The sequence below is a fragment of the Hippopotamus amphibius genome, chromosome 16 (assembly GCF_030028045.1).
Source record: "Hippopotamus amphibius kiboko isolate mHipAmp2 chromosome 16, mHipAmp2.hap2, whole genome shotgun sequence".
Lineage (NCBI taxonomy): Eukaryota > Metazoa > Chordata > Mammalia > Artiodactyla > Hippopotamidae > Hippopotamus > Hippopotamus amphibius.
In genome coordinates, this window is record NC_080201.1 from 13,970,037 (window position 1) to 13,995,262 (window position 25,226).

The 25,226-nt window shown below is 40.0% G+C and overlaps 1 protein-coding gene across 1 annotated transcript in view; it reads right to left on the reverse strand.

The window, feature by feature from the left end:
- Positions 1-25,226, reverse strand: part of HYDIN (HYDIN axonemal central pair apparatus protein) — a 346,192-nt gene that overhangs the window by 315,231 nt on the left and 5,735 nt on the right. Inside the window, exons 3-4 of the mRNA XM_057713331.1 lie at positions 14,795-14,914; positions 11,369-11,503 (exon numbers count right to left, since the gene is read on the reverse strand). Coding sequence (XP_057569314.1) covers positions 11,369-11,503; positions 14,795-14,914 — 255 coding nt within the window. The remainder of the gene's footprint in view (positions 1-11,368; positions 11,504-14,794; positions 14,915-25,226) is intronic.

Sequence of the window (25,226 nt, forward strand, 5' to 3'; positions counted from 1 at the left end):
TAAACCCACACCAACAAGTAAACCTAAATGTGAAAGGAAAGCGTTAACAGTCCCCTCAAGAATAGGACAGAAGCTCAGAAGTCGCTGTGAAAGGAACTTACTATCTAAACCAGGCTCATTTTCCTTCATTTTAAGTTTCCCCATCATTTTAGTGTGTGTTTTGGCTGCAAGGCAATCTTGATAAGTATAAAGTCCTCTTGGAACCTTAGTTTCCTTTTGGTAATCATGTAGTAAATGGTTTTCAGCGGTGGGGGTTTTAAAAAACTCTCTTTGGACTCTAGGCATAGAACAGGAATGGGAATGTCTGACATAATGATTGACATTCAGACCTGGTGACATTCAGATCTGGCCATGCACTCAATTTCATGAAACCCATGAGACAAATAGAAAGCAGGGTTATCCCCAATTAGTTTATTCATCCAACCATGTTTATTAAGTGTTTAGGTGCCAGGCACTGAGCTGGGTCTCAGTAGTAAACACAGACGTGGATCACTTCGAGCTTATATAATGATGGAGGAGACAATGAACAGGTAAATAAAGCACATCTAATGTACAAAGTGATACATACACAAACATATAAATAAAGATAAAGATAAAATAGCCGGAATGCTCCCACGACAGAGCTTTACACTACAGTCTCTCTGCCTCCCTGTACTCCAAACTCACACCCAGCAGCCCAGTCAGCATCCCACTGGATACAAACCTACCATGGCCCAAAGGAAAGCCCCTGACTAATGCCACTGCCTGCAAATGTACATAAAGCTGCCCTGACAAGAGAAAGAGCTGGGCCTGGAATCTAGTCCACTCTGCTGGCTCCAGCTAAATCAACCCATGGGGCAGCTTTTTCTCATGCCCACAAAGGCTCCAAACGCCAGCTGAGGTCCTGCTCACGCATGACCTTACTTCCACCCTAAATCTGTCCCCTCTCTGCCTCCCACCTTGATACTGGCATCTCCATCCTTCCAGTGGCCTGGATATAATATCCTGGCATGAGGCATCCTTGATCGCTCTATTTCTCAATTTCTTAGTAAATCCTGTAGGACTGACACTCAGAATATATCCAGACCACAATCACGTCTCGCTACCTCTACCTTGCCATCCTGACTCTAGCCACTCCAATCTTCCTAGGCTAAATGGCCTCTTTATTTCAACCCTTGCTCCCCTAAAGTCTATTTTCCACACAAGGGCCAGAGGGACCCAGTTAAAATAAAGTCAGCTCAGGAGACTCCTCCATTCAAAATCTCCCAAGCAGAGAACCGGGGTGCTCTGAGTCCTATGGCCTGGCACCCCTGTGGTTCCTCTGGCCACACCTCCCCCGTCCCCTGCTTGCTCCTCTGCTCCAGCTACAGGCTTCCTTGCTGTTTCTTGAATATTCTAGAGATGCTCTCCCTTCAGAGCCTTCAAACTCGATATTCATTCCATCCGGAACGTGCTTCCCTGCAGTTATTCCCATTGCTCACTCACTCCCTCACTTCCTTCAGGACGTTGCACCGTGTCCACTTTCTCCCTGAGGCCTCCCCTGACTGCCCTATTGTAAACTTAACTCTCCCTCTCCTGTCCCCTCACTGCCTAGCCTTTCCTTTGCTTTAGATTTCCCAAAGCCCCCTAACACGTATGTTACCTTTGTATTGAGTCCATTGTCTGCCTCCCCCCAACACCTCCAGGTCGACAGGGATTCTGCCCATCACACTGACTTCACATAACCAGCTCCTAGAACCGGGCCTGGTAATTAGTAAACATTCAATAAATATTGGCTGAAGACAGGTAAATGAGTAATATAATGCTGAGTGAAGAGAAATACAACAAAAGGGAGTAGAGAGTGAGTGAGGAAAGTCCTCTATGAGGAGGTGACATTCCAGCAGAAAGCTAAGTGAAGGGAGAAACGATGCCATGGGGGTGGGTGGTAATCTGGGCAAAGCATGATCCATAGACTGTGGCCAGAGGGGAATAAGGTAAGGAGAGGTTAGAGATAGGGCAATGAGGTCGTGGGAGGCCAGATCACACAGGAGCTTGTAAGCCACTGTTAGGACCTGAGGATGGCCCAAAACCTTAATGGTGCTGAAAGCTGATCGTGATGTACCTGATTTATGTTTTAGAAGAATTATTAGCTGCTATGTAGGCAACAAATGATAAGGAGGCTAAGATGAAAAAAGGGTGACCAGCTAGAAAGCCACTGGAGTAGTCCAGGCAAGAGATGAAAGTGACCTGGCCTAGTGCAGCAAATGCTTAGCCTAGTACTTGGTGAGTATTAAGTATTCAATAAATGTTAGTTAAATGTCACATACAATACAATGATTTGTGTAAGGCATGGAGGAAAAACTCAATTTGTGTACTTGTTAGAATAATAATGATACTTCTGGTAATGATGATAATAAAAACATAATTTCAGAGAAAAACAAGGACTTTGAAGAAAATAGAACATGGTAAAGTGATAACGTGGCCAGGGGCTGCTTTAGGTTAGAACAACCAAGGAGGCCTCCCTGAGGAGGTGACCTTTGGATGGAGACCCGAATAGCCAAAGTATCCAGTCAGGCGAGATCTAGGAATGGAGAGTTCCTGGCAAGGGGAGTTGCAAATGTAAAGGTCCTAAGGTAGGAATGAGCAATAACAATGGACAGTTTTCATGAAATTTATTCAAATTGAGTTGTTGGACTCTTGGCTCTTCAAGTGCTTCTGGTTTCTGCACAGTAATGCCAGGCTCAAAAATTATGCCATTCAGATATAAGGAAGTACAAATTACACGAAGCATACTTGTTCCTAGAAAACTCCACAGAATTCAACAACAAAACAGTCTAGTCTGATTACATCAGAATCCTAAAGAGATAAGTACTGTTTTCATTTTTTCTTAGGAGATCAAACCCAGCAAACAAAGGTTTTGTTGGGAATTAGAAACTGGAAAGCTGCGGGCACATTTGGAAACTTAATACTAACCCAGGCTTTGAGAGAAAGAACAAAAGATGCTGTTGAATCCACGATGAGAGGTGATCCCCAAGTAATTTATTCTATGTTTACATATTCTCTGCCTTGTTCTATAAGGAATTGAGGACAGATGAAAATAGTTTAGGAGGCTAACTGAAATATTCACCAGGATGTTTTCAAATCTTTTCAAATTTCCCAATGAGAAAGATTTGAAGTTTGATCAGAATTATATATTTTTTTCAAAATCAATTCACCTAAAAGAATATGAAGGAATTCTTTAAACAACTCCTTAAAAATGTATTCCAATTTCTGAAGTTCTGTATTTAACATGACTATATTAGATTAAATAACATACAATTATATTTTGCTCTACTGGCTTAAAATTAATTCGGATGTTATGACTTGGGAGGCTTCGTCAGCCTGCAGGCTAAGCAGTTACTTCAGTTGATGTACTTCCTTCCACTGTACTTAAATTCAGAGCAATCAGGTCACCATTCAGAGCCAAAATATTTATTCCGAACCCTTTCCCCTCTACTATGAGAGACTTAGCCATGAATTACTTTATATCCTAAAATGTTATTCTATATAACAATGGTCTCCAGATGAACTTTCCAATTCATGTTTTTTTGTCCTCTAGCCTTCCTTCCAACATGCCTATCCTCCAAATTAAAAAAAAAAAAAAAAAAGCATAGAATATGAAAGTGGCAAATTTGACTCTGAGAAGTGAAAAGAATGAATCTTGATTTTATATTAGCTCCATGATAGAAAGCAAATGTGGCAATAATTCTGTTCTTTAACGTCTCAGGCAAAGGGAAATGATGTCTTCTACTGCAGCAAATGGCTCCCCAGGCACCCAAGGGCGAGCACAGCCAGTGTGGTTAAGCCCTCACAATCCTCTTTCCGCCTTTTCTCCACTCCTAAACTTGGTGGAATGGCTAACACGGAGTAAAGCCAGATTTGATTAGGACCCAGTGCATTTAACAGTCACTGTCCTTGAAAAACGTTATAAATTCCCTACTCAGTTAAAAGCACTTATCTTATAGTATCTTCTCAATCTGAAATTCACCCCTCTAAAGGGAAGAATCAGTTCTCGAGTCCTAATCAGGTCCTAAAAACAAGACTGATCAGGTCTCTTGGGCCTTATCCTCTACCACTCTGGCTCTTCATATGATTTAGCTGGGGTCTCAGCTTCCTAGGCGCATCTACATTTCTCCATCTATTAAAAGGGAACGACCTCTGATCTTTGGCTTGTAAGAGACTCCCAAATTTATTTTGACCATTTTTATCATTAGTATACAACAATCATGTGGTTAATTCATGATTCATGTACAAATCACCCACGTATGGTAATTAATTTCCTCTTTAGCTTTTTTGCTTTCTAAGTCATGTTAAATCTACTAATCTACCTGTATCTATACCCACATATTCTGCCTTCATTCCTGTTCTTATCTAAGACCAACCCCTTTCCTTGCATACTAGATCTCAGTTCTCTCTTACCTTAGGATTTTCCTGAAGCATCAATTTTTCCTCTTTACCGAACATTCACACATCAGCTTACAACAATGCTTAAAGAGCCTCATCTTAAATATTAAATAAACTACCCTCAATCTCAACATCCACCTCCAGCTACTGACCCATTTTTCTAATTATTCTTTACAGCAAAACTCCTCAAAGGTGTTATTTAGACTCAATATCGCTACCTCCTCACTTTTCATTCCCTCTTCTACCCACCCCCCATCAGGCTTCTGTACCCAACATTCCACAGACACTGTTCTCACCAAGGTCACTAATGACTTTCCCAAATCCAATGGCTAAGTCCACATCCTTGTTCTATTCTACTTTTCACAGATTTGGACACAGTTGATCTCTCCTTTTTTAAAATACTTTATCCATTTGGACTTCAGAGACTGCAGTCTCCTGGTTTTCCTCCTACTTCACGACTACCCCTTCTTAGTGCCATCCTCTGTTGGCATCTCCTCCTCTTCCCAACCTCTTCTTCATCTCCACTCACTCCCAACATCACCTCCTCCACCCTTGGTGGTAAGTAGCACCACCACATTACACTTATGACTTTTAAATATTTGTCTGTAGCCCCCACTTTTCCCCTTCACTGCAGACAATTGGGTCTAACTACTTCCTTGACATTTCCACTTGGATGTCTAAAGGGAGGCTCAAACTCATCATATAAAAAAACAGAGCTCCCGAGTCCCTACCTCATCCCTACCCAGCCTCACTAACCTGCTTTTCTTCCACTTTCCATAGCTCAGCAAAGGGTGGCACCATTCGGTCAGTTGCTGGCCAAAATACTATGAGAAACTAGACTCCTGTTTCTTCACACCCTTTATCTAATTCATCAGCAAATCCTGACAGCTCTACCATAAAAATATACATCCTTCATCCACCTACTTCTCATCACATTCACTGTCACCACCCTCGCCAAATCATCCTCATCTTTTGCCCAAACTGTTACAATAAGCTCTTGTCTCTATATTCATCAGGGTTCAGTTCTGCTACATACAGCAGGGAACAGAGGAAAATAAGAGCAACTTAAACTAGATAGCTAGAAGTTTATTTCTCTCCTATAAAGTCCAGAGGTAGGTGGGTCAGTTTGGTATCGTGACCCCACTGTGGCGTGAGAGACGCCAATTTCTAAATTCCTGCTCTACCAGTCTAGCACATTGTCCATCCTCAACGTTGCCGGATGGGGCAGAGTGATTCTTGGGATGCCAGCTATTCTCACAGCCAAGCTGCAGGCAGGAGAAGGCAAAATAGAGCACCTCCTGCCGTGTCAGCTTCCATCAAGTACGTGGTTGGAAGTCCTGCTCACATCTCAGTGGCCAACACCGAGACTAACTCGCAGCGGCAAAGAAGGCTGGTGAAATGCAAACTTTTGTTTCTGGCAGCAATGAATCCAATCAAAATTTGTGATTCTCTTACCAATGAGGAAAGAGAAAATGGATGTCAAGGGTAGACAACTAGCCATTACGCCTCACACCCTCTTCATTCTCTTCTCCACACAGCAACCAGAGTGATCTTAAAATGTAAGTCAGATGCGTCATTCCTAATCAAAACCCACCAGGGTAGATAAAAGGAAAGAATCAAGCATTTACCCTATCTTTCCTGTGTGAACTGTACCTCAGGATCCTCATTAGATCATTACAAAAGTAATGGGTAACAACAGAAAATCTGTGCCTCTTGATGGGATGCAATAGAAAATACCACATCACCTAAGAATTCTGGCCCCTCAAAATCAAACATGAATCTAAACAAGCCTCTAGATCTAATTACCAGTCTACAGGAAACAGAGGGGACGGGGATCATTCTATGGAATCTGGTGGAGATGCACTCAGTACCTTGTTTGGATCCCAATTTAAGCAAACCAACTTAAAATACACACACACACACACACACACATATCATTGATTTATGTGATATATACATATATACACACCTCTACATATACATCCATGTATTATTCAACTGGGGAGATGTGAGAACTGACTAGATATTTGATGATATTAAGGAGCTACTTGTCATTTTTTAGGTGTGATAATGGCACTGTGGTCACGTTAACTTTTAAAAAGAACCTTATTTAGAGACAAACAATGAACTGTTTATAGACTTGCTGCAGAATCCTCTGGGGCAGGGGACAGGGTGATGAAAGACGATTGGTCATGCGCTGATAGCTTGAAAATCTGGGTGATGACACTCCACTATGCCGTTCTCTATACGTTTACATATGGGTGAAAACTTCCATAATGAAAATCTTTTAAATACTTTATGGTGGCTTCCTATTCTACTTTGCATAATTTCTAAGACCCTTTATGGTCTTACCATCTACAAACCTTGTCTCCTACCATTTTCCCAGCAGCTGCCTCTGCTCCAGCCACACTGGCCTCGCACTTCCCAGACCTGTCGCCAAACATGTTTGTCACAGGGTCTTTTTTTGTTTGGTTGGTTGGGGCTTTTTGTTTTGGTTTTGGTTTTTTATTTACTTATTTATTTATTTATTGGCTGTATTGGGTCTTCGTTGCTGCACATTGGCTTCCTCTAGTTGCAGTGAGTGGGGGCTATTCTTCATTGTGGTACATGGGCTTCTCTTGTTGCAGAGCATGGGCTCTAGGCATGTGGGCTTCAGTAGTTGTGGTGCACGGGCTTAGTTGCTCCGTGGCATGTGGGATCTTCCCGGACCAAGGATCGAACCTGTGTCTCCTGCATCGGCAGCAGATTCTTAACCACTGCGCCACCAGGGAAGTCCTGTCATAGGGTCTTTGTAAGTGCTGTTCCCGCTCCCAGACAAATATCATCCCAGTTTAGCTCTCTGCCCAAATATAACCTTGTTGGAGAAGTCTCCCCTGATCTTCCTACGGAAAGGAAACAGTCCCCATTCTCTATCACTCTCTGTTCTCTAGCATGTCAATATCTGACCTTAAATGATAAGTTTGCTTATTCATTGTGGAACATAAGCTCCGTGAAAGCCAAGCTGCTTCTCTTCTCCACTAGATCCTGGCTCATAGAACTGGGTCTGGTGCAGAGTGAGTGAAATAATATCCATTTTAATATCTTTATTTGGATGCTACAGTATCAAGAGTTCTTCATAAAGAGAATGCCTGAGATCCTCGTTAGCCAAATTACAAAATAATATTTATCAAATCCAGAAAGCTAGAAAGTAGTGATGTGACTCACTGCAGATATGAGACAAAATGGGAAAAAACACTTTAAAGAAGACAAAGACATCTTTCTCCTGGTTGAAATGACAGGAAAGAAAGTTAACATCTAATACATTCATGGCACAAAAAAGATATTTGAGCCCCCTTTTTATATGCCTTTGCTTTTATCATCTTTAGGCCATCCTTGAGGTGAAGAAACTACCTTATATTTTCTTGAGATTAACTTACTTATCTCACTTGGCAAATATTTACTGCACACTTCCTATATGTTAGGCCCCAAAGGCACCAGGATTACAGGGGCAACCCAGAGAGAACTAGGGAGGGTGAATTCCAGGCCGGAAGAAAACTAAATCCCTGTCATTATTTTTGTCAACAAGAATCATTGATTGTGGAAAATCTTGTGACATCTATACTTTAATTCAAAATGCTAGCACTATAGTTCACACTGGATAACCAATTATGTTAACATTTTTCTAATCTTCTTGGGCCACGTTCTCTAAATTTCATAGTAACAAACCAAGAAAACTATTTTGACAACAAACTAGGTATTTTCTCAAAACTTAACTGAGCAATAAGATGGCATCACTTCATATTTTCTTCAAACCACTGCTGCCATTTCCATATGCCAACACTCTCACAAAGAGATGCTTTCTTAAGTCCAAGGAAACACCCAGGTTTGCTTTGCTATACAAGCCTAATATTTTTTATACTCCTTTTAATAGTAAAGATACAGATTTAAGAGGCCAAGAATTTTATAATGTTATGATAACATTGACTACTATATTTCTACCATCCATGACATGTAAGCTAGGATTATTAGATAAATAATACACCCAATCTTTTTCAAGTCTGTGTGAGACGAGATAAGGAAAGCCAAAGTGAATTTGCTGCACCTGTTATCTGGGTATTTGGCAGTTTTAACAAGTTAAATCTCCAGGAAGCTAGATTAATAGATGACAGGAAAAAATGTAAATTGCATTATCATCTTCGACATGCTAATATGCATGGGTGCTGAAAATCCAATTGAAAGGGGACTGGCTTATTAAAGTGTGGCATGCTGCAATTTACATATCTCACCCTCCAGATGTGAGGAAGATAAATGAGAATGGAGTCTGTTCAGATCAGCAGGGGATAAGGACGAAAAATACATATGTGCATTGGCTGTCAATTTGGCCAACTGGAGAAAAAGTGACACAATGAAAAGACTGACTTTTATTCTTCCTCAAATACATCTGGATCTTGCTTACTCCTCTGCTACACTCTGGAGCAGCACTAAACATCGCACAACCAACCCTAGCTGGTCATTCTGTGCATGGCCCTGTTGGTTTTCCAACAGTAAAAGTGAATGTAGACGCCCAGACGACGGGAAAAACTACTGCGATGGGGCCCTGCTGATGGTGCAAGGGTGGCAGGATCTTTGCAGAAAAGGGGGACCAAAACTAGCACCAGGAGTTTCCCCAAATATCCACCATCAGTCTTAGACAGTCAGCAAAAAGGAGAAACCACTACATACTTACAAAAACATATTATGTCAATTATTTCATAGCTGAGAGCCCAATCCAACACAAAATCCTAACGTATCCAAAACTGGATAAATTTCTCCTAGGTAGCCATTTTTCTCACCCTGTATCTCCTCATACGTGCACGTAACCTTTGATAACTTTCAAATACTGAGAGGACGAAACAGTAAAACAATATCTCACTTTTTTTTTACTTAGGGCCTTCCCAATAGACCACAGGCAATGTTGGTGACATGGAATGCTAACCAGGAATAAAACATCTGGGAGTAAGGTGAGCACTCACAAAATATAGCCTCGTAATAATCCTCAGTGGGAATGCTGACATTTCATATTTACAAAGGAAATACAAACTTACCTAAAATATATTTCAGTTATTTATTTGCTGTATAGATAGGCAGTAATAGAAATCTCTCTCCTTTTGCTTTTAGCTTTTGATGAGGAAAAATTTTAAACATAGACAAATAAAACAGTATAGTATAACAAATGCCATGTACCCATCACCCAGATTCAACAGTGTTAACTTTCTATCATTCTGGCTTCATCTGTACCTCTATCCATTCACCTTTCTACTGTTATTATTATACTTTAAAGTTTTTGAGGTCAAGTTTAGCTATTTTGGAAAGCATAAATATTAAACACAATTTTGACAAATGAATTCATCCATGTAACCACATGCTATCATGACTCAGCCCACCTCTTCAGAAAGTTCTGTGTATCCCTCTCCCAGACAACCTTAATACTTATTCAACAGAAGACATTTTTTTCTCCAGCACAGAAAAAAATGAAGGAAAGCCAACTCCTCAAATCAAGCAAGCTTAATATTTCAAGCTGCACAAAGACTTATCATAATCAGCTTTTATAATTAAATGACAGCGTAGGAATTTGACACCCAAACTAAATCCAAGTACCATTCTCTTCCCAGAGAGCATTCAGATATAGAGCCTGGAGAAAAAAATAAGGGCTTCAATAACGTATAACAAAAAGCACTGCTTCTGGAACTATTTATCTTTTTGTTTACTTCAATAATACCCCAAACAAAATGATAAGTTCATAAATACAACCCAAGAAACAAATACTAATACTACAAAGTGGAAAAATAATAGCAGCCGTATTATTACAATGAAATTTCAACCACTCACTACAGTGATGCATGCTTGGCAGACCACGTTGAATTCTCTATCCCTGCTCTCCAGAAAAGTAGAAACCATAGCAACAGCATCAGGAATACTGGTAATGACGTTTACAGCAGCTAATAAGTATTAGTGATGGAGAAGCAGGGATTCTAAGCTAGTTCTCTGTCTTCATTACGCTCTTTTGATTTCAATCATAACGGCGCAGTACAGATACACATACACACTATTAACATTACATATAACCTGACATTTCGTTATGCCTATTTTAGCCTTGTTTTTTGTCCTCACTCCTTCAATCATGCTGGTAAACCCCTTTCCTTCTCCTCACAAGTCCCCACTTTGGCCATTATAGAGGAAATTTCAACACACAAGTTTGCACTCTTGGAGAAGAACTGGGGAGAAGCCTCCCCCCTCAGTCCCCCAACCTAGTTTTCTTTCAGAAGTAACTGGAATTTATACAACTGAGCAGAGCCTGAGAACAGGCTAGATTTCTGACAGCTGTGGTGGTGCTGGCTGTGTGTGTGTGTGTAAAGGGCGGGGGGCGGAGGGATGGATGCAGATGGCCTCTTTTTGAACTCAGGCTCTTTCTAGCCAGTCTGTGTGCAGACAAGGGTAGGCAGACAGGGCAGGTCTCTGCTTTTGACTCTAGCTTCTCCACTCGTGTTTGGGTGGAGCTACTGGTGAGGTCACCCCTTCACTGAGGACTGGTTACCTACTGGTCATTAGGGAGCACAAGGAGGCCCTCTCTGGGCCTCAGGTCCTGGCCATATTCTTTGCCATTAATGAGACTGATACTGTGATCAATATTTGGATCTTAGGTCTCTTTCCTAAACTAGTTAGAATGTGGGGGGGCGGGATGTAACTAACAAGAATTCCAAACTTCCAAGAAGCCATAACCTCTACCCTTTGCCTTAACTCATTGCACCTGGACCACATCTTTTTCCTTGTAGGTGTCTCTCTAGCTATACTGTCCAACATAAATATGCTGAGGAAGGAGACAGCGGAGCATCCAGAAGGATTACCCTTCTTTACCCTCTGGCCACTTGCAGCTCACACAAGCCCTCATCACTGACAATTCTTTTCTTATTCCCAACGGTGCCCCATCCCCTGCCAGCACTGCTGTTACCTTGTTCTCCTCTGGAGTAAAGAGGATTCGGAATACGGATGGCACTCCTGGAGCTACTTTGTGGCTAATACCTTTGGGGCTGATTACTTTAAAGTAAGGTGAACTTTCCTCAACAACTTTCACCATCCTTGGAATCTGCAAGAAAATAATAATAATAATAATAATAATAATAATAATAATAATAATAATAATAATAGGCACTGTGCATGTGAAAGCAGAAGAAAAAGGACAGGATTTGCAGTTAAATGTGAAATCTCCATCTACTACTTACGGGTCATGCGACTTTGGTTAGGTCTGAACTTCTGTTTCCTCAATTGTAAAAGAAGATGACAGTACTTACCTTTACCCCAGTGCCTCACACAAAGGAAGCACTCTGTGTATTTTAGCATTAATTTTTATTAACATTATTATTATTATTCAATTTAATTATTATTGCAAATCTTTATTTTATTATTTAAACGTGACTCTTTTCGAAGACCAACTGCTTAATCATCTCAAAGCCCACCTGCACAGTGGAGTTGCACTGGACTTCCCACCATCTGAGAACTGCTCTGGGAGAGGAAATCACACTGACTGCACTCCTGCTATAGATCATCTACTGCACGTGAGGTGCCACTTGATCCCCACCATAACCTCTGAGCCTCATGACAATTCATTCTACAGATGAGGAAACAGACACTTGCCCTAAGTGCTACAGTTTTACCAAGCAATGGTGTTCAGAATCAAGTCCTGGCCTAACTCCACCTTCCCTGCCTATAGGATTGTCCTGCCTAAACACCGCTGTGAAGCAAGAACACAAATGGCAGTATAAGATCCCCAAGGCCGGTCTCAGAGCAGGTCCAAAAAGTTCCGTCCTTTTAAAGTCTTATTTCTCTGCTCTGCTTGCCTCACCCAGAGTACATATTTCTATCTCAGCCCCAAGCAATAAAAGAAATGTAATTGTGAGAACGGGGGTGATCAGGGGTGGAGGTTCTAAGGACACAGGAACAGGAGACGATTGTTTTTTTATAAAAACTCAAATGGAGCGGAAGACAGTTAACTATAGTTAAGTATGTCCTAGGAGTCTCAGGTGAAAAATGAGGAAACTAGGACTCCCACAACCTCACAAAATTGAAACCCAGATGCGGAAGGGAAGAAGAAGTGCAGAGGGAATTCAGACGGCTCTTAAGACTAGAGAGTGGGGAGGTAAGAAAGAGATGTATGCAAATCTGATAGGAACAGAATTGGCTTTGCTGGTAAGAGGAATGCGCTGTGGCATTTATGATGTGTTGAGTGATGCCATGTAAGCTTGCTGGGAATACTTTCAGTAAGAGCGAAACCGTGGATTAAAAACTAGAAAGGGAAACAACAGCAACACTAAAAATAATATTAATAGTGGCGTTGCTTTAGTGCTTACTATATGACAGGCACTGAGCTGACTACTTTATATCCATTATCTCATTTCATGTTCCAAACAACCTATTGGAATGGGTGCTTTTATTAACCCCATAGCTTGGAGAAGTGAACTGACTTGCCCAGAGTCCACACCTGGGAGAGAGCTCACCTGGAATCTGAACCCAGAATAGTCTGACTCTGGAGTCTGGGTGCTTATAATTGTATCCCAAGTGAATCGTGTTGTGGCTTGTAGAGTGTTCGTGGCTTACTTTCAGCTTGTGTGTTTGAGAGAGAGAAACAAGGACCAAACAGGCTGTCTCTTGCATTCCATGCCAGTGAGGAAGCAAATAAAAGGCAAATGACACAGAAAGCATGTCTCAGTGCCCCAAATTTATCTCAGTGGTTCCTTGCATGTCCATGAACTAGGAAGCAGAGAAGCAGGCTTACATCAGCCACCTCGTACAAGGGTCCTGGGAGTGAGTAACGCACCCAAGAACAAGCCTGCCTAGCCTAGAGAATCTGTCTGCCTGTTGGTAGCCCACCTTCCCTTGGATGAGGACCTTCCTTTCATGGGATCCGGTACCCTAGGAGCATCTTACCAAGAGGTGTGGGTTTTATCCATGGGAGCTGAGTGCCCCTTGGCAGACAAGACTTCCACATGCTTCTTATCCTTGATGTGCTCATATACACCCACCGACAATCATTTCTTGTTTATGGCTGGGGAGGGGTAGCCAAGGTACCCTTTGGACTAGCTCCTCTCTGCCTCTAGTAGCCTAAAAAAACTTGAACAAGAGTCAAAAAGTAATGGACAAAGGGAAAAAAGAACTGGAAGCATGACGCTAAATTGGTTGGCAGCCCTACATGAAAAGAGAAAAGTCCTCATGTCTATGTAACTTACCTCTTCCTGAGATCTAGGAACATAACCCTGGACACCTCGGGTTCTTTTTCTTCTCTCTGCCTACCCTTTAGCTTCCATCCCATGAGCTTCTCTTGCTAACACTCCTACAGCAAAGAACTAAATGTTCCATTTTCTCCAAAGTCTGACTTTGCTGTCACTAAATCACCCCATTGATCTCTGAAAGGCATCACTGATTCCTTTAATGGGCTACTGTTCTGAATATAACTGCAAACTTTCCCATTTTGCCTTGAATTCTTGCATAGTCTTCACTTATTTTCCCTACTTTGTTATAGCTAGAATTTTTGTCTCGACGTTCTAAGAGTCCTGTAAGTATTTCTACTTGTCCTCAACACCCGAAGCTTAGCATCTAATGCCTTCCTCCCTCTCTGATTACTTTTCACACTTAACTGTGATTTATGCTGAACTTCTGCATTATTCTTTCTTTCATTATTGTTACACGTTAAAGAAGTCTTCAGTCCTTTAATACCCTTTCTTGAAAGAAACCCTAATTTATCTCTGAAGGAGAAGGCATAAGGATGGAGAAGAGCTCCCCAGTAGCAACCACAAAGAAACAAGGTATGGACAGGGGGAGAAGCCATCCCAAACTATCTGTAGACAAAATCTGAAGGCTATCTGAGGTAGAAGGGGGGAGATGGAAAAGAGAAAAGGGGACCTTCTTTTTTTTTTTTTTTTTTTGAAGTTTTTTAAAAAATACAATTTGTAGAATCTAAATGCTTTGGCTCAACAGCTGCAATTCATGTGAGTGGAATTGATGCCTCCAATTGGGGAAATAGTGGCTCTAATGTGGAAAATGTAAACATGAATAGTAATCATCTTGTCTTACATGAAAACCTAGCCCAAATGGTCACTCATGAGAACTCCATGACGCTGACCTACCGATCCTTTATTCAACAAAATGTTAGTGCACATACCGGGAGTTTACCGTTTGTTGGGTGCTGCCCCAGGACTGAGCATTGGGCAACAAACCAACCTAGTCTTGTCTTCATTAAGCTTATAGTCAAAGCGCATGTTTTTACCTGTTTTCCTAGACCTATCAGCTTAAGGAGCTTATCTAACACCCTACAGGATCCCATTTTATCTAATCCCTGCTAATACATCCATGAAAGGTACATCATCCCAGCAAACATACTCACTATGTCATTGTTCCTCAGAACCAGTGGAACTTCATAGACTTCACAGGGAGTGTAGTTCTGAAATACAATTTCTGATGGAAAGGGCTGGAATAATGCCTGATCCAGGTCAATTCCTGGAAACTGCAGTTGAAAGAATAAATTAATCATATGGTTACACACTGGCAGAAATGACTGGGGAAGATAAGAAATTACTATATATACCTATGAATATCAATACCAAGAACAAAGAAAACACTCAAAAAGGGGTAAGTACTATAAACATTGTTATAATTAGTAAGGTGATTGTCATCTTCTTTAATACAAAAGAAAGTAGGTTTTCACCCTCGATTTAAAAAATAGGCTAGTTAGAATAACAACTCAAAACTTCCATTTCCAGTAATGGTGAATAAGGTAATTTGAACCAACTCCCCTATGAGAATAAGAAGAAAAGCTGTGTCAACAAAAATCTGTTAGAAGGCACTGATGGGCTAACAAGACAGTATGATCTAATGTTGAAACTGAATTATCTCAAGCTAGTAGCTTATGTAGTATCCAACAGGTTTTGAGTACTGCCATGTTTCCCTTAAAAATTCAGAACTCCATGATGCCCTGTTGAGCTCATGGTTGTATCTTGGGGGCACCTCAGCACAGAGTTTGCAAATTGAAGATGTAAGTATCCATTCAATAATTTAGAACAACAATAGCAAACATAAAAAACAAATTAAAACCCAACAAAAAAACAAAAATGACATAACAAAAATTGTAGAAAATAATCAAATACAAAGTAAGTGTCCTACAGAATCAACAAAGTCAAAAGTTGAGTCTTTAAAGACTAATAAAAATGACAAACTATCTATGAGTGTGATCAAGAAAGTAAGACAGAAGGCACAAAGAGCCAATTATAAAAAATGAAAACAGGAACATTACTATAGAACCCAAACTAAAAAAATAACAAATGTGAAAATTTAGACTAAAATTATAAATTCCTAGAAAAATACAATTTGCCAAAACTAGCACAAAAAAGAAATAGAAAATACGAAGTGTTCTCTAACCATTAGAGAAATGGCATCTGTAAAGTAACAACTTTTCATGGATAAACTCTGCCCCAAATAGTTCTACAAGCAAATTCTGACAAACATTTAAAGAAAATACAACTCAAACATTATAGAAACTCCCAAAGGAAGGAAAAACCAAAAATTAGGAGAGGCCAAATCAAGATGACAGAATAGAAGGATGTGGCGCTTACCTCTTCCCACAAATACATCAAAAATACATCTACATGTAGAATAATTCTCACAGAATACCTGCTCAACACTGGCAAAAGATCTCATAAAACCAAAATTGCAAGAAAGATTACCACATAACCAGGCAGGACGAAAGAAAAAAAACAAAAAAAAGAATTGGGACAGGACCTGCACCTCTGGGAGGGAGCTGTGAAACAGGAAAGCTTCCCTCACCCTGGGAAGCCCCTTCACTTGTGTGGTGATCAGCTGGGACAAAAAAGGAGTTTCAGAGGCTCAGAAGTGAGTGCAGCAGCTGGCTTGTCATGGGCAGAACAGAGAGAGACCAGCACCGAGGGTCCTGGCCACCTCCCTACAGTCCCCTCTACATGTCCACTAGTGAGCGTGGGGACTGGGTGCTAAAACTCAGGCTTCAGAGGACAGATCTGGGGAGAGGACTGGGTTTGGCTGTACAGAGACAGCCAGAAAGGTGGGAGTGTGGTCCAAGCCACAACCAGGGGTGTGTGCAGGAAGAAGCCCAGGTCCACCACTGGAGCCCCACTGTTAATGGGCGCAGGCACAAAGGGAGGGGTGGGCCTGCCACAGCAGCCTTATTCTCAGTGTGCTCACTGTGGGCGTGGCTCCACCTCTACAAGCTCTGGGAGTGTGCAAGTGCCAGTAGGTTGTCCACACATGGAGGTGGGGCTGAAATCTGAGCTAATCTCCAGGGGCCATGCAACCTCGGAAGCAGGACTGAAATGTGAGTGTCTCAACAGCTGTGCGATCCACGGATTTAATGCCACAGTCGGCTTTGTAAACTGAGTGCCTGTGGGACATCCAAGTGGATTACTGGTGCTCTGCAGCTTGAGCAGCTCCGGGGATAGCTGTAGGCTCTGTGGACACTCGAGCAGAGGTCGGACTGGGGTCTGGGCTGACTCAGTAGCTCCCACAGTGGGCCCAGGTGCACGACTATGGCAGTCCTGGTGCCTGACCTCAGTGGTTCTGTGCCAGTGAACCTGCACTATAGTGCCTTTGTGAGCACAGCACCTGAAGGACACCCAGGCCAACTGCCTGAGGTGGGGCTGAGGGCAGTGCCAAAAACTGTATTTTGTGAGCCTGCATGACAGGTGACAAGTCACACTACAAAGCATATTTCCCAGCGGATAACTCCTGTGGAGGAATACTCAGTGGTTCCTCTCCCAGCAGGAGTGCTCCAGGCCCAGCTACCTCAGAATGCAGTTCAGGAATGGATCTGAGGGCATCTACCCCAACAAAAGGGGAGCAGATCCTGCCCTGACAGGGCTGTGACAACCACAGAGCAAAGAGGAGGCCCCACTCAGCATCCAGTGCAGGCTCTGGTCACCACAACAATCACACCCCATACAAGGGGATAACAGCCAACATTCACTGAGGAAAGATGTGGCAGGCATCCATACTAAAAACAGCCCTCATACCAAAAATATTAGACCCATAGAGGCTACACAGAGACACTCTCCCGTACAAACAGCCCTTCATGACCAGAGTAGATACCTTTCTCCTAAACTCACAGAGTCAGGGAAATACAAGCAAAATGAAGAAGCAGAGGAACCACTCCCAATTAAAAGACCAAGAGAATTTCCCTAAAAGAACAAACAATGAAAGCAACATCTCCAGTCTACTAGATCTTGAATTTGAAACAGAGGTAATGAAAATACTGAAGGAATTCAGAAAGGCTATTGATAGAAATGTAGATTACTATAAAAAGGAACTAGAAACTATAAAAAGAAGCCAATTAGAGTTAGAAAACTCATTTGCCAAGACAAAAGCTAAGCTAAAGGCAAAAAATTGCAAACTAGATAAAGCAGAAGAATGAATAATGATCTGGAAGATAGAATAATGGAAATCACCCAATCAAAACAGTGGACAGAAAGACAAATGAAAAAAAAAAATGAAAGCATATGCAAGACCAATGGGATAATATAAAGCATCCTAATCTATGCATAATAGGGATCCCAGAAGGAGAAGAAAGAAAAGGGGGGATTGAAAATGTATTTAAAGAAATTACATCTGAAAACTTCCCAAACTTAAAGAAGGAAACAGATATCTAGGTATAGGAGGCACAGAGGGTCCAAAACAAGATAAACCCAAACAGACTTACACCAAGACATATTATAATTAAAATGGCAAAAATGAAAGCTAGAGAGGGGATTCTAAAGGCAGAAAGAGGGAAACAAAGAGTTGATTACAAGGGAACCCCCATAAGGCTATCAGCTGATTTCTCTACAGAAACACTGCAGGCCAGAAGGGAATGGCAAGATACAGTCAAAGTCCTGAAAGGGAAAAATCTGCAACCTGGGATATTCTACCCAACAACATTATCATTTAGAATAGAAGGAGAGATAAAGAATTTCTCAGACAAGTAAAAACTAAAAGAATACAGCAGTACTAAACCTATCCTAAAATAAACATTGAAAGGTCTCTAAATAGAAAAGAAGCAAGAATCTACAGGAAACATCATAATTGGAAAGTAAAATCACTTAAATAAACAGTACACAGATGAAAAATAAAAATAAGAAAAAAATCTGTGAAAGCGATGATAACTACAATGAACAGGAAAAGGGTAAACATGAAGATGTAAAAGAGAACGTCAAAATCATAAAATGCGGGGGAGAAGAGCAAGAAAATGCAGATTTTGTTTTAGAATGTGTTTGAGCCAATATAACTACCAGACTAAAGTAATTAGATATAGTAATGGGTTAACATACTTGGAAAACAGGGTAACCACAAGTCAAAAACATACAACAGATTCACAAATACCCTAAAGAAGAGAACAGAAGCATAATACAAAAGAAAATCATCAAACCACAAAAAGAAAAAGAAAGGAACAAAGAAGAAATACAAAATCAACTGGCAAACAAGGTTTAACATGGAAATAAATACATAACTATCAATAATTACCTTAAATGTCAATGGACTAAATGCTCCAATCAAAAGACATAGAGTGGTAGATTGCATTAAAAAAAAAAAAAAAGCCTACAATATACTGCCTACAAGAGACCCACTTTAGGGCTAAGGACACACACAGATTGAAAGTGATGGGATGGAAAAAGATACTGCATATAAACAGAAATGACAAGAAAGCAGGGGTAGCAATACATATATCAAACAAAATAGACTCTAAACAAAGGCCATAAAGAAAGATAAAGAAGGGCACCATTTAATGACAAAAGACTCAATACAGGAAAAGGATATTACACTTGTTAACATATATGCACTTAATATAGGTGCACCTAAATAAATAAGACAAATATTACCAGACATAAAGGGAGAAATTGATGGGAATACAATAACAGTAGGAAATTTTAACACTCCATTCATATCAATGGACAGATCTTCCAGACAGAAAATCAATAAGGCAACAGAGATCCTAAATGACACAATAGAACAGTTAGACTTAATTGATATTTTCAGGACATTACATCCAAAATAAAAAAGAATACATGGACTTCCTAGGTGGTGCAGTAGCAAAGAATCTGCCTGCCAATGCAGGGGACACGGGTTTGAGCCCTGCCCTGGGAAGATTCCACATGCCACGGAACAACTAAGCCAATGCACCACAACTATTGAGCCTGTGCTCTAGAGCCCATGAGCCACAACTACTGAGCCCACGTGCCACAACTATTGAAGCTCACGTGCCTAGGGCCCATGCTCCGCAACAAGAGAAGCCACTACAATGAGAAGCCCATGCACCACAATGAAGAGTAGCCCCCGCTCACAGCAACAAAGACCCAATACAGCCAATAAATAAATTAAATAAATAAATAAATAAATAAATAAATAAATAAATAAAACATATTCTTTTCAAGTGCACGTGGACCATTCTCCAGGATTTACCACATGAGAGGTAAGCCTCAACTTAGGATGGAAATTATTTCAAGCATCTTTTCTGACCACAATGGCATGAAACTAGAAATCAATCACAGAAAGAGAAATGATAAAAAAAAGTGATTACACAGAGATTAAACAACATGCTACTAAAAAAACAAAACCAATGGTTGAATCATGAAATCAGAGGAAATTTAAAAATACCTTGAGACAAATGACAATGAAAACAGAACTATATAAAATCTATGGGATGCAGCAAAAGCTGTCCTAAGAGGGAAGTTTGTAGTGATACAGGTCTTCCTGTAAAGAAACAAGAAAAATCTCAAATAAACAACCAAACCTACCGCCTAAAAAATTTAGATAAAGAAGAACAAACAAAACCTAAAGTCACCAGAAAGAAGGAAATAATAAAGATCAGAGAGGAAATAAATAAAATAGAGATTTTTAAAAAGTAGAAAAAATTCAATAAAACCAAGAGTGTTTTTTTTGAAAGGATAAACAAAATCAACAAACCTCTGTTCAGGTTCACCAAGAAGAGAAGACTCATATAAAATAAGAAATGAAAGAGGAGAAATAACAACCAATACCACAGAAATATAAAAAACCATAAGAAAACACTATGAACAATTACATGCCAACAAACTGGACAACCTAGAAGAAATGGATAAGTTTCTAGAAACATATAGCTCACCAAAAGTGAATCAAAAAGAAATAGATAATTTGAACAGACTGATCACTAGAGGTGAAATAGAACCTAAAATTTAAAAATTTCCTGCAGGGACTTCCCTGGTGGTCCAGTGGTAAAGAAGCCACCTTCCAATGCAGGCCACATGGGCTCCATCCTTGGTCAGGGAACTAAGATCCCACATGCCATGGGGCAACTAAGCCCACATGCCACAACTACTGAGCTCACATGCCTCAACTAGAGAGCCTGCATGCTGCAAACTACAGACTCACATGCTCTGGAACCTGCCTGCCAAAACAACAGAGCCTACATGCCCTGGACCCTGTACATCACAACTAGAGAGAGAAAACCCCCATGCCACAACTAGAGAGAAGCCCATGTACTGCAATGAAGAGCCCACACACCACAATGAAAGATCCTGCATGCCTCAACAAAGATCCCACATGCCACAACTAAGACCCAATGCATCCAATAAATAAATAAATAAACAAATACTCCCTGCAAACAAAAGTCCAGTACCAAATGGCTTCACTGGGGAATTCTACCAAACATACAAAGAACTTATACCAATCCTTCTCAAACTCTTCCAAAGACTGAAGGGGAGAAAACACTCCCAAAGTCATCCCATGAAGCCACTATTGCCCTGTTACCAAAAGCAGACAAAGACAATACCGAAAAAGAAAATTACAAGCCAATATCTTTGACAACTATAGATGCAAAAATTCTCAACAAAATATTAGCAAACCAAATCTAACAAACACTTAAAAAAGATCATACGGCACAATCAAGTTGGATTCATCCCAGAGTCACAAGGATTGTTCAACATAAGCAAATCGACCAGTATGACACATCACATCAACAAAAGTAAGACCAAAACCACATGATCATCTCAATAGATGCAGAAAAAGCATTTGATAAAATTCAACATCTATTCATGATTAAAAACAAAACAAAACAAACAAACAAACAAAAAACAGCTCTTTACCAAAGTGGGTATAGAGGGAATATATCGCAATATAATAAAAGCTATTTATGACAAACCCACAGTCAACATAATACTCAACAGTCAAAAGCTGAATGCCTTCCTACTGAAATCTGGAACAAGACAAGGAAGCCCACTGTCACCAAATCTATTCAACATAGTATTGGAAGGCCTAGCCACAGCAATCAGACAAGAAAAAGCAATAAAATGTGTCCACATTGGAAGAAAAGAGGTAAAATTGTCATCATATGCAGATGACATGATACTATATATAGAAAACTCTAAAGACTCCACACAAAAACTACAAGAACTGATAAATTAAGCAAGGTAGCAGGATACAAGATTAACATGCAGAAATCTGTTGCATTTCTTTACTCTAATAATGAAATATTGGAAAAGAAAAGTAAAAAATAATTCATTTTAAAATCACATGAAAAAATACAAATAAACCTGATGAAGGAGGTGAAAGACACATGCTGAGAACTATAAAACATTTATAAAGGAAACTGAAGATGATTCAAAGAAATGGAATGATAGCCCATGCTCTTGGATTGGAAGAATTAATATTGTTAAAAAATGGCCATATTACCCAAAGCAATCTATGAATTTCATGTGATCTCTGTCAAATTACTGACATTTTTCACAGAACTAGATCAAATAATCCTAAAATTTATATGGAACTATAAAAGACCCAGAATTGCCAAAGCAATCTTGAGGAAAAATAACAAAGCTGGAGGCATAACCATACCAGACTTCAGACAATACTACAAAGCTACAGTAATCAAAACAGCAAGGTATTGGCACAAAGACAGACATATGGATAAATGGAACAAAATAGAGAGCCCAGAAATAAACCTACACAGCTACGGTCAATTAATCTTTGACAAAGGAGGCAAGAATACACAATGGAGAAAAGATAGTCTCTTCAGCAAGTAGTGTTGGGAAAGCTGGACAGCCACACGTAAATCAATGAACTGAGAACACTCCCTCACACCCTACACAAAAATAAACTCAAAATGGTTTAAAGACTTAAATATAAGACATGACACCATAAAGCTCCTAGAAGAGATCATAGGCAAAACATTCTCTGACATAAATCATACCAATGTTTTCGTAGGTCAGTCTCCCAAGGCAGTAGAAATAAAAGCAAAAATAAACAGATGGGACCTAATCAAGCTGATAAGCTTTTGCACAGCAAAGGAAACCACAAACAAAATGAAAAGACAACCTACAGACTGGGAGAAAATATCTGCAAATGATGCAACAGACAAGGGCTTAATTTCCAAAATACATAAATAGCTCATACAACTCAATAACAAAAAAAGAAACAATCAAAAAACGGGCAGAAGACCTAAATAGACATTTCTCCAAAGAAGATATACAGACAGCCAATAGGCACATGACTGCTCAACATCGCTAATTATTAGAGAAATGCAAATCAAAACCACAATGAGTTACCACCTCACATTGGTCAGAATGGCCATCATTAGAAGTCTACAAATAACAAATGCTGGAGAGGGTGTGGAGAAAAAGGAATCTTCTACATTGCTGGTGTGGATGTAAATTGGTGCAGCCACTGTGGAGAACAGCATGGAGGTTCTTTAAAAAAACTAAAAATTTGATCCAGCAATCTTACTCCTAGGCATGTATCTGGACGAAACTTTAATTTGAAAAGATACATGCACCCCAATGTTCATAGCAGCTCTATTTACAATAGCCAAGACATGGAAACAACCTAAATGCCCATCGACAGATGAATGGATAAAGGAGATGTGGTATATATACAAAATGTATACTACTCAGCCATAAAAAACAATGAAATAATGCCATTTGCAGCAACATGGATGGACCTAGAGATTATCATACTAAGTGAAGTAAGTCAGAAAGAGACAAAAACCATATAATATCACTTATATGTGCAATCTAAAATATAACAGAAATGAACTTATATATGAAACAGAAAAGATTCACAGACATAAAAAACAAACTTATGGCTACCAAAGGGGAAAGAGGGTGGGGGAGGAAAAATTAGGAGTTTGGGATTAGCAGATACAAACTACTGTATATAAAATAGATAAACTACAAGGTCTTACTGTATAGCAGAGGGAACTATATTCAATATCCTATAATAAACCATAATGGAAAAAAAAAAAGAAAAATAAAAAATTAAATGTCTTCCATTTAATGATGATGTTATTAGCATAACTTTCATATACCTGAGAAAGACAGTAGGAGACAGGAAAATTATACGTCATGAATCACAGATTAAAAAGAAAAGAAAACATTAGCAAGCTGAAACCTACAATATACAAAAAAAGATAACACATGACCAAGTTGAGTCTATCTTAGAAATACAAAGTTATTTTTACATTAGAAATTTTGATCAAGAAGAAAAAAAAAAACTGTCACTTTCCCCAGGACAAAAAATTGTTTATTTAGAAAATTCAAAATAACCTATAGATAAATTAGAATTAATAAGTGACTTATCAGACTTCCCTGGTGGTGCAGAGGTTAAGAATCCGCCTGCCAATGCAGGGGACACAGGTTCGAGCCCAGGTCCAGGAAGATCCCACATGCCACGGAGCAACTATGCCCATGCACCACAACTACTGAGACTGTGCTCTAGAGTCTGTGAGTCACAACTACTGAACCCACGTGCTGCAACTACTGAAGCCTGAGTGCCTAGAGCCCGTGTTCCGCAACAAGAGAAGCCACCGCACTGAGAAGCCTGCACACTGCAGTGAAGAGTAGACCCGCTCGTCACAACTAGAGAAAGGCCATGTACAGCAATGAAGACCCAAAGCAGCCAAAAAAATAAAAATAAATAAATAAATGAGTAAATAAATAAATTCTTTAAAAAAGAATGACTTATCAAGTCACTGAGTACAAGGTCAACATAAAGAATCAATTATATTTCTTTGTATTATCAATGAACATTTAGGAAATGAAATTTACAAACTATACCATTTAAAATTGCATCCTAAGACATAAAATACATAAGTCCAACGAAAGATGTGCAAGACCTTTATCTAGAAAAACGACACACCATTATTGAGAGAAATTAAAGAAGATCCTCACTGAACTGCTGACAATTGTGCAGAAAATACACAAATATGCATATTTATAGGAAGAGTCCATCATTCAGACAGGCTAGAAGAATCATAACAATCCCTAAGTTAGAGATCAACTCGATGATGGGTGATGCCTTAGAGGACCAGGACAGGGAGGGTGGGAGGGAATTGTGGGATGGAGGGGATATGGGGATATATGTATAAATGCAGCTGATTCACTTTGGTGGACCTCAAAAACTGGCACAGGAGTGTAAAGCAATTATGTTCCGATAAAGAGCTTAAAATCAAAAAAAGAAAAAGAAAAAGAAAAGAATCCCTAAGTTAGAACTCTGGGGAGAAGAAAAAGCTAACACAACTCGGTCACTCCTCCTCCTTTCCTCTCATCCCCCTTCCAAGCAAACACACACGTATAATCCTCTTTCATAAAGAGCTGCCCTTAGAGTCATGGAGAATTCCTGCTGGTCTGCGACACTACCCAGGCTGCCTCAACATCAACTACCTGCAAACAGCAAGTCCAGGAAGAATTCCCTTCTTTATTTCAAAGATGAGTGATAATAATAATCGCAAGGGCAAAGCCAGGATCTATACAAAAACATTCAAGGGAAAAAAAAAAGAGAGAGAGAGAAAGAGA